At 37.5% G+C, this 10,724-nt stretch overlaps 1 protein-coding gene across 1 annotated transcript; it reads right to left on the reverse strand.

The window, feature by feature from the left end:
- Positions 1-1,276: 1,276 nt before the first annotated feature.
- Positions 1,277-3,981, reverse strand: LOC121327159 (SLIT and NTRK-like protein 3). Its single transcript, XM_041271004.1, has one exon. It carries the CDS (start codon positions 3,929-3,931, stop codon positions 1,319-1,321), a length of 2,613 nt encoding a protein of 870 aa, XP_041126938.1. The 5' UTR covers positions 3,932-3,981; the 3' UTR covers positions 1,277-1,318.
- Between the last annotated feature and the right edge of the window lie 6,743 nt (positions 3,982-10,724).

Raw genomic sequence — 10,724 nt, forward strand, 5'->3', positions numbered from 1 at the left:
ACCTTACTAACATATCACCATTAAGGTAAACATCCTTTAGTTTGATGCTTAGTTTTCTCATTTCGAATGTTACCAATGTGTATCTTGACCTTGAAACCAGTAAAACACGTCGTCTTATTAATATCGCATAAACAGTTCCGCGCACTAAAGGGCACTTGCTTTTATGAACGGTGTGGTTATTTGCAATAGGTTTCTAAAATAAAATATTTATATATAGTACAGTAGAATTAGCTAAATACTTTAACTCAGCAAAGTCCAAAATTATACTGGCATTAAAAAAACAAAACAAAACAAAACAAAATAAAAACATAAATAATATAAATAAACGGATATATTTGTATTTACCTACCTTGAATAGTTGTAGCTTTTGTTTACCGTCACAAAGGTTATGTTTTAGCACCCTTTATTTGATTTAAGAGGTTTTATTAAGAAGGCTATACCAGACGCATAATCACTATACATTGATTTAACATTGCCTTTACCATTAATTTTTACTGAAATTACAGAATAAATATATGCACATTTTTTTTTTAAATCTTTGTGAGAGAGAAAACATTAAAAGTGCTTCCTACAAAGCTGTTAGTGATAAATATCCAGTAGCTTTTAAGAAATTGCGTTGACCTCCAGAAAATGTTAAACGTCATGTATTCACAAATGTTGATCCTTAGGTGCGTCCTTGAGACAATGCTCGTTTGTCCTTGAATATATAAAATGAAACAGAACACTGAACAACAAAACGTTGCAGTAACTCCATTGTTAAGTGTATGATCATTTGAGCAAAACCAACCCCTGCAGTTTTAACATGCAGAAAACTGCATTAATCTACAAAGTGAGCCTTGGGCACGCACACACACACACACACACACACACACACACACACACACACACACACACACACACACACACACACACACACACACACACACACACACACACACACACACACACACACACACACACACATATATATATATATATATATATCCTCCTTCAAGTACAATAAATGTCTACCAACTGAATGAAGGTGTGGTCTAGTATTTTGAATTAACAGCTTCCCATGCCTCTGTCAGCACAGTCAAATCTTTCTTCAGTAAAAAAATAATGATTGATAACACTGCTGGCTACTCTGTAAAGGCACTTCATTGAATATCTGAGTATGGCCTTTCCTCCAAAGCAATTTGGGGCTATAATTAATTAATATATATATATATATATATATATAATATATATATATAATATATATATATATATATATATATATATATCATGCTGCTTTTTGGGCTATGAAAAAAACGAAAAAGAAAAAAAGGTTCTGTAACTAGAATCGATATGTTGCTTTCTCCAAGACTTCGAGGTAATCCGGCTTGGTTTGGAGTTTGGCCCTTAACTCGAGGTATTCACTTTTGGTTTGGTCAGGTAATCCCTTTCCAGTGTTGAAAAGAAGTGTTTCTTTCAGCCTGGCGTCTTGCTGTAGATCAGGGTACTGCATTCCAGGAGGGTGTGCATGCAAGTCCTTTAGCTTGGGTACTGTGCCATAAAGACAGTCTACAAAGCCCACTGTCGGAGATGGACGTTCTCGGTCTATAACATTTGGACACAGAACACCATTTTCGTGAAAACCTGCTATGTCCCCTAACTGATTTACTGTAACTATAGTGTTAAGCTGGGAGTTGGATACTGCCGTTGCCCACTCTTTCTCTTTCTCTATTAAAGTCCTATAGTTTGTATTATTTTCTTTAGTCTCGACAAATTGCTCCTCCATTTCCCCTTCTCTGGGTTTGTATATGGGGTTGTTACACATTTCTGTCACGGGATGGGGTATGTAGTCATACACGTGACCGGGAGTTTTCTCCGGAGACGCATTTTGCCTTTCCTCAAATATCCTGCATTGCATTTGAATGCCAGTCAGTTCTACTTCCTGTCTTGTCCTAAAGGGCAGTTTCTTTCGCCTCCTTAACACAAAAGCAAAGAGTCCAGCGGCAATGAAAACAGCGGAGATGAATAGGATTAGAAGACTCAATATGAGAACAGAAAGGGGGATAGCGCCCCTTGTTGGAGACAATCCTAGCCCAGAATTAGTGGTTGAGATCACATCATCGAGCAAAGCAGGTGATGCTGCGACATACTTCAATTCTGGGCACAGCAGATCGATTTCAAGAGACCTCAAATCCTTCCCAGACACAAACTCTGGTGTTTTGCATATTACCTCCCCCAGCACTATAACAGAGCTAAGCTTTTCCATCCACTGTTTTAGGGGTATTATGTCGCATGTGCAATCCCAGGGGTTCTGGTGCAGATCTATCTGTACAATGGAATTGAGGTGCTCAAGTAGTCCACTCACTGGCAAATACAGAAAATAGTTATTTCTTAGATTCAGCCTGGCAAGAGAAGTGCCTGCAAAAGCGTCGCTTGGCAGCGTTCTGAGTAGGTTGTCATTAAGAAACAGCAGCTGAAGATTGGGCATCAAACTAAATGCAGCGGGCTGTATTGCTCTTATGACATTGTATTCAAAGTACAGGTAACGTAATGCCTGTAACCCCCTAAACATGCCAGGCGTTAGTCTTTCAATGTCATTCCCATTTAAGTGTAGACTTTTTAAATTGGGAAGATTGATGAAAGCCCCATCTTGAACAGAAGATATCCTGTTATTACCCAGATGAAGTAAATCCAAGCTTGAAAAGTTCCAGAAATCGGATCTGTATATTTTCTGTATTAAATTTCCACTTAAGTGCAGTTTCTTTGCATTTAAAGGTCTAGGAAGGAGTTCAGATATATTACGAAACTCCTTTTCTTTGCAATTAACTGTCAATCCTAAATCGCTAATGTGTAAATTACAGGTACACCCAGTGGGGCAAATGATTGGTATAGGTGGTCTTGTCTGGTAAGCAGCTATAGGAGGCTGATTTGGCCCTGGATAAACACTGCGTGGAGTTGGTGGCATTCTATGTAGTCTGGGTTTTTTTGTTGGTCTTGGCTGTTTGTCAGATGTCTTATATTCAACTGAAGATGCTGTGTTATGGTAAGAAGACAGCATGGAAGACGGTTTTGTAGGCCATGCATTCTCATTATTAAATGGCAGACGTGGTATTCCAAGACTAGATTCAATCTCAGATTCAGACAGCAGAGGACACAATTCACTTCTTTTAATGTCCCTTAAATCTTTGCCGTGAAAGTGAAAGGGTGACTCGCACGTAATCTCCCCAACCAGAGCTGTGTAAGGGATGCGTTCCAGCCATGTTTTAAGCTGGACAATCTCGCAGTTACAGTTCCATGGATTTTCTTCCAGTTGGATCTCCATAAGGCTCCTGCCAATGTATTCCAACATGCCCCTGTAAGCGAGGGTTTTTAAGCGGTTTCCTCTCAAATCAAGGTGCGTTAAAGACACAGACTGGAATAAAAAGTTTGGTAGCATAGGGATCAAATTGTCATTCAGTATGAGTACCCTTAGTTTACTCAAGTTTCTAAATGCTCCACTTTCGATTCTTTTAATTACGTTATAATCAGCCTGAAGATATTCCAGACTTTCTAACCCCTTGAAAGTGTCATTTCGGAACATCTCCAGTTTGTTTTCGTGGAGATACAGCCTTCTTAAAATGTTCAAGCCATTAAAGGCACCAGCATGAATGTCCTGCAGTGCATTGTTACCTAAGTTGATCGACACAGCGTTGTTCAAATGAAGAAAACTGTTAAAATACAGCTTTCTCATGGAGTTCCTCTGCAGGTAAAGTTTAAATGGCCTCGACCATAACTGTGAAATCTGACTGATATTTGTAAATCCTTTGCTGTCACAATGTACAAGGAAAATGCTTTCTTTTACTTCACAGTAACAGGGATCAAAACACGGCTCATCTATTTCCTCTGAGTCCTCCAGCAAGGGGATTGGTGTAGTCCATCCTAGAGCTATTGTGCTTAAAAGAGTTATCCACAGCATCCTTCTTTGAAGAACAGATTAAACTGCGTAATAATTGAAAAATGCTTCACAACACTGCAAAACAGAAAACAATTAACCAGCATTTAATTGCAATACTTTTACATAAATGACACTGCACCCTGTACTACTACTACTATGACTACTACTGCTATGACTACAACTACTACTACTACTAGTACTAAGAAGAAGAAGAAGAAGAAGAAGAAGAAGAAGAAGAAGAAGAAGAAGAAGAAGAAGAAGAAGAAGAAGAAGTATTATTATTATTATTATTATTATTATTATTATTATTATTATTCCCAATATTTACCACATTATGACAACATTGCAGCTTTTTTATGTCATAATTTGTTGCATCCCACTAGCTGCTTTTAAATTAAAATACAGGTTAGCACCATAAAGAGACAAAAATGAACAGACAGCTGCTATCAGGCAACATATTGTGAGTAAAAAGCAGCCTGCCAATGAACCACTTGTCAACAGAATAGTATCTGACTAATATTAACAATGTTTGCGCGACTGCACAGTATAAGTAATGCTAACAACTATAGATTTCAGTTATGAAAAATGCAGATATTAAAAGTTGCATATTTCTGTTTGACTGTTGTACTTTACAGTATTTTCTTTTAATTTGCATTATTATTTTTTCCCCTCTGATACTGGTAACTGGTGAAGATCTGTAGCGCGGGTTTACGATGTTTTGACAAGGGAAATACAAGGAAGTCATACCTAAAACACAATTGCTTTTTAAAAAGAAAATATTCTCTTTTCTATCACTTAAACAAACTACACACCTGATTAGTTAACATCACATTTCCATGCTGTCAGCAGATTTGAGGAAAAGCAATAGTCGAATGCTGAGTCTGAAAAGAACGGTGATTTTAAACGATACACCCTGCATTGAGATTCGAATACAAGACTCCATCACTCAGCAGCTTCAGTTCGACAAAACAAATACACAAAACATATTTAAAAATCAGATTAAACTCCCTATACTGTTATAAATGTGTGATAAGCAAACCCCAATAAACAATTGTGTGTGTTAACGTTTAAAGCGAATGGGAAATTCAAATGCAAGCCATATTTCAAGTAACTGCACTGTACTCTTCCCCCGCACTGCCAAGTAGACGTGGTTATGGAAACGATTTCATTTCAGCATTCTGGGTCTTAAATGAAGATGTCGAAACGGTACGTACTTTTTAAAATGTTATCGGGATCCAACTTTAATGCTAGAAATCTGTATTTGGGAAAACCAGGCGGTCCCAGCAAGCTGCAGATTGAATCCTGCAAAGCAATAAGCAAAGGAATGAAAAACGACCGACAGTACATGATACTATAGACAAGAGAGGGTAATACAATCAAATGCAAACTACAGAAGAGGTAGAAACGTCAATAAATAAATAAAAATAAATAAAACAGCAGTGTGGTTAAAAATGGGCAAATAACGTTCTGTCAAATCAAATGGCTAAAAGCCTGGTAGCAAAATTGCATTTTTTTATTATATCGCGCCTGCTGAAAAAAAAAAAAAAATGCTATTTATGAAAACGATCTTCAAAATGCGGAGTAGTATATGTGCGATACTCACCTTTTGCAGTGGAACATTGGAGCATCCAAAAAGGACTGGAGTTGAAAGATTGTTCTCTCTCTCTCTCTCTCTCTCTCTCTCTCTCTCTCTCTCTCTCTCTCTCTCTCTCTCTCTCCTCCTGCTGGCTAAAGCTAAAAAAAAAAAAAAAAAAGCAGAAAAAAAAAGCAAAAAAAAAAAAAAAAAAACTGGAGTCGTGATAGGAATGTAATTCCTGTTTTCTAAAGGGTTGTTTGGAATGCAGGCCTGCTGCATGGCATGCTCAATGGACTAGCAGGAGAATCTACTGCTTACAGCTCTGAGGCTGCTTTCCAGTGCACCACATCACTTGTATGCTGGATCATAACGAAGAATCGTTTTTCCATGATGAAGGTCTTTCAGACGTCATGGGCATGAGCTTGAAGAAAAGGGAACAAAACTGGTAGGGCCGGGAACTCACTTGACATTGAATCGCGCATCAGGGCACTTTCGCATCTATTATTATTATTATTATTATTATTATTATTATTATTATTATTTTCATTTTAGATCTGCCCAGGATGATTAGTAAGTCAAGAACGTCAGGCTTTTCTCGTTCTATTTAAACAATTAACCCTGTTTCTCCGATAACCTCTGCATTGCAGAGACGACTTGACACTCAATCAAATCATATCACAGCGTGACCGCTAGGAATGAGTAATCTCCCTGTTTTTGATTTTTATTCTTCTTTTTTTATTATTTCTTTTGAAAAAAAAAAGTACAAAAAGAACTTCTGGTAATGTCAAAATCACCTACAATCGCGAGTGGTTTCTTAATCTGATGAACTTCTTGTCAACGTGGTGATAGAGGTTTGGACTTTGGAGTGTGAACCTGATTGCTTCCCACGAATAACAATGGACTTTGAATAGCATTCTGTGTAGCAGCTTCTTCCGGTGAACCTCGCTTTTTCACTTCGATCTCTCTGCACCAAGGTCCCGCAGAACAGCTCCTATACGTTGTAAGAGCGCTTCTTCTTCTGTGCTTAGACTCACGACTTCTTGCAGACTTTAGGAGACTACAGAAATCTCAGGGAAGGGACCCCGAATCACTAGGGCAACAACTGCAGATTTTTTTTTTTTTTTTTTATTGTTCTTCTGTTACCGATAGATCTTGTGTTAACCCTTATATCGCTGTTTTCAAAACAAATGTATTTCAACCTGCAACATAAAGCAAGCATGTATTTGTATTCTTCACCAGGGAAGATCAGCTGCCTTTGAGTAATACACAATACTATATGTAATAAAAACTCACAATGCGACGTGCTTTTGGTATCTTACAGCGCGTCTCAGTTTCCCTGCTAGATATATTATGTGTTAACCATTGCTCTGAATTGTAATCACATAATAATAATAATAATAATAATATATAATAATAATAATAATAATACTTTTCAGAAGATAAGTAATGCAATTTGTGACCAAAAGTCAGTGTATAATCTGTATATCTTTTGTGGGTAAAACACCACTCTTAGTTTAACTGGCACAAGTCAATCAATACTAGCTATCATTTTGTTCAGGTTTGCATCAGAAAACAAATGATCAGCTGCCGATAGTTTCCCATCTAATAACGTATCGAGATACACAGGGGGTGCAATGTGCAGATGTCCCTTTTCATCAAGCGCTGCACTATCTAATATGACGCGTTGCAATTCCACTTAAACTCGTGCAAAGCATACTTTGTTACATGATATATGTCGATTGGACTTGTTATGCGCCGTGTTACGTTATTGATGAACAAGGCTGTTACTGTGAACATTGCAATACTATGCATTTTAAATAATGCATTCAGGGCTCCCTAAGATATATTCTATAAGACTGCATCTTTCTGACCAGAACCCATTATTTAGTGCACCGTTGAAAGACTGAGGCATAAAGATGATTGTCCGGCATAATACCTATATACATTTTATTTTCTTAGAAAGCTTTGAATGTTTTTCTTTTCTTTTCAAGCTGCAATTGCATCTGCCAGTATGTTGTGTGTGAGAGACCTGTGTTGTTGATTTGCAGAACATTTCAGTATAACAGATGTTGATGTATATTGTAGATGCTTAACATTATAAGACAAGTGAAACATTGCGTGCACTAATAAAATGGGCCTATAATGCACCTTGCATGACTATGTGTGGTCTCGCTTTTTGTCATATCACAGAACAATCTCATAAACGTCTTTTTTAGGAACATTTTAGTAACCATTTTGGTAAACACACGTTTACTGTTTATTTACGGGATACACAGCTGAAACACCACTATACGTTCGCAGCAATTAGATCTAAGAGGACAGACAATAAGAATGTCGTGTTATAGATCATTACGACACCAATGGCGAAGTTATCGCTTTCACATGTTAACCACGGTTGCGTACATTGTGTGGACTTGTACAATCCACAAAACTACCGCAGTTCAAAGAAAATCAGTAGTGTGCTTGTTAAAATAAGTTACCGTAGAGGCCCATACATAGTAATGTGTGCTTAGGAGACGATACGCAAATGCTGGGCTTTGATAACATATGCAGTGGCTATACCCATTTAGTAAGGTGCAATAGGAAATCCACACACACACACACACACACGTTTGTTTATAGTGTTTATGAGGACTTTGCATTGACTCTCACTATATTTTTATTTACTATTCCTAAAACCAGCCAAACAAAACTCCACACAGGTTGAAAGTCCACAGCAAACAAAATATCTGGGCACTTTTATAATGACAGTAATGTTTAATGTCTGTTTAAACACTACAAGGACTTGGCCTGTATCCTCATAAGATAGGTTTTGTCAAACTTACCTTCCTTGTGGAAACTTTTTTGACTCAGCAAGCACTATAAATCTGCCCCCCCACCCCACCCAACACACACAAACACACACACACACCTTCCACACACACACACACACACACACACACACACACACACACACACACACACACACACACACACACAAACGTCCAGCACCCTGGACAGCTTCCCACAGAACTCAGGTGTTGCATCTGTATTTCACTTCCAAAGTCTCAGCAACAGGAAACTGCATATTCCCCAGCCATAAGGATCCACCAGCACCTCTAGCATTGGATTGAATTGAATCATTTCGCACCAGGTAAACAATCAATGCTGGTTTGTCAAAAATACCAGACATGCACTCCTACCTTGATAGTAGTCTCCCTCCATGCCACTGCTTTCTCATTCTTCTTCACCCGATTCTGCTGGGAGCCAGGTAATCCATACTGACCTATACCATGAACCAACTGGACATCATTTCAGAAGCATCGAGCAGGCAGCGGGGATAGAAATCGCTATGAGAACTGATCTGAACCAATTGCCCAGCAGACACATTCTAACCACTCTGAACATCCAGATCTGTCAACTCTTCTTTATTTGCTAGGACTCTCTCGTTATTTGGACAAGTCTCCCGGACGAATCCCCGGGTCAGTTTTTTCTCCAGTAGTTTTGCTCAAAACTACTGTTAAACCTCTTTATGTCAATTGCTGCAATCCCAGGGGAGCCATGTGGAGGGCATGTAGTCTCAGCAGTTAACCATCTATGATGGCTGCGCGCGCTTCTTGGACCACAACATATTCTCCTAAGCAATGTTGGACTTACTTTCTGTAAACTATGCAGGACTGATTTTAATGGTGGAGCAATGGAGCAAGAATGATTGTGTGTGTGGTAAGCACGAGAGAAGACGCTCAGAAAACCAGTGCTTCAATAACATCTTTCGTTGCCAAAGGAAAAACAGAGATCAAGAGAGTTCCATATGCAGAGTCCTTTACATGCTGTGGCTAGTTCAGCAAATCTGTAGTAGACATGTTCCCAGACTCACACATGATAAAGTATTCTGCAGGAAAGTCTAAAAGTCACACACATAGTGAAAGAGTGTTTCTATTACAATTTCAGCATCAACATTGCTTGATAACGTGTTTATGCACAGAGCGATAGTGTGTTCATTTAAAAAAGAAGATAGTTGACAATGAAATATTTATTGACAGTGGTTTACTGACATTTATTAGATTGCTGTTATAATTCCTTAACATCAATTAATTTCCAAAGTATTGACACAGTACTATTAATCCAAAAGAGAATGTAAAGGTCACCTATTCCTTGTTTTATAAATTCTCAGATAGGCTATTTCAGTCAGAGTGTCTGTTCTCTAATATCCTCCAATGACTAATCCTGAAAACCAATAAACACTCATCCAAATGGCAAAGTATTGTAATTCAATGTGCAATACAAATCCAATACAGTGCACTATGAAATAGAGTAGAGCAAGTTCTAGATACTGGTGCTGCTTAAAAATATCCAGTCACTCTAAACCACACCTGTGTATTGAGGAATATTTCTTTACCTTTAAACCTTAGAAAACACTTCTTTTAGCACCAATCAAGTATAAAATGAAAGTGGTGCATCTAGTAATAACATACACTCCCTTCTTTTAGAACGAAAATCTGCTTATGAATTCTGTTGAATATCTTATCTTGGGATTGTATGGACACAGCAGTCTTGGCAGTAGACCAAACTGAAAGCACCAGAGTTTCAGTTTGACTGGTAAAGCGCTGCTGTCTATGCTCTTCAACCCTTCCACTGCTTGTTGTCTAACTTCTCCCACATGAACTGTGTCCTTTAGATCCCCGTCGTACCATCTCCCTAGACTTTTTAGTGGCTTCTCGGACACTGTTGGTATTGCCTCACCATTAATGTAGAACCTTTTATCTGCTACTTTACCTTTAATTATAGAGATGCTTCTTGATTTAGTGGGGTTGAATTGCATTCCTGCCCATTCAATGTTATTGGTTAATAAAATTATACTTTGTATACCAACAATGTAAAATTATGGTAGGGATAATAATAATAATAATAATAATAATAATAATAATAATAATAATAATAATAATAATAATAATAATAATAATAATAAAAACAAACAAAAACTATTGTGTAAATATACCAAACTTGTAAACTTGTACAAAGATAAATGACAATATTTATATAAAAAAAAGCTTGCAGTATGTTAGCCCAGCCCTAACTGAACTTATACCGAATAAATATAACTTTTGTTAATAAATAGACTTTTTGGAGTTTATTTTACTGCTGCTGCTGAAATGTACTAATATCTAATTTTAGGAAACAACTTTCTTTCAAAGTACATATGTAATTTTTAGATGCCAGATTGAATTAATTACAGAGCCTGTATGTAGCACGACAGAA

Source organism: Polyodon spathula, chromosome 14 (genome assembly GCF_017654505.1).
Source record: "Polyodon spathula isolate WHYD16114869_AA chromosome 14, ASM1765450v1, whole genome shotgun sequence".
NCBI classification, from domain to species: domain Eukaryota; kingdom Metazoa; phylum Chordata; class Actinopteri; order Acipenseriformes; family Polyodontidae; genus Polyodon; species Polyodon spathula.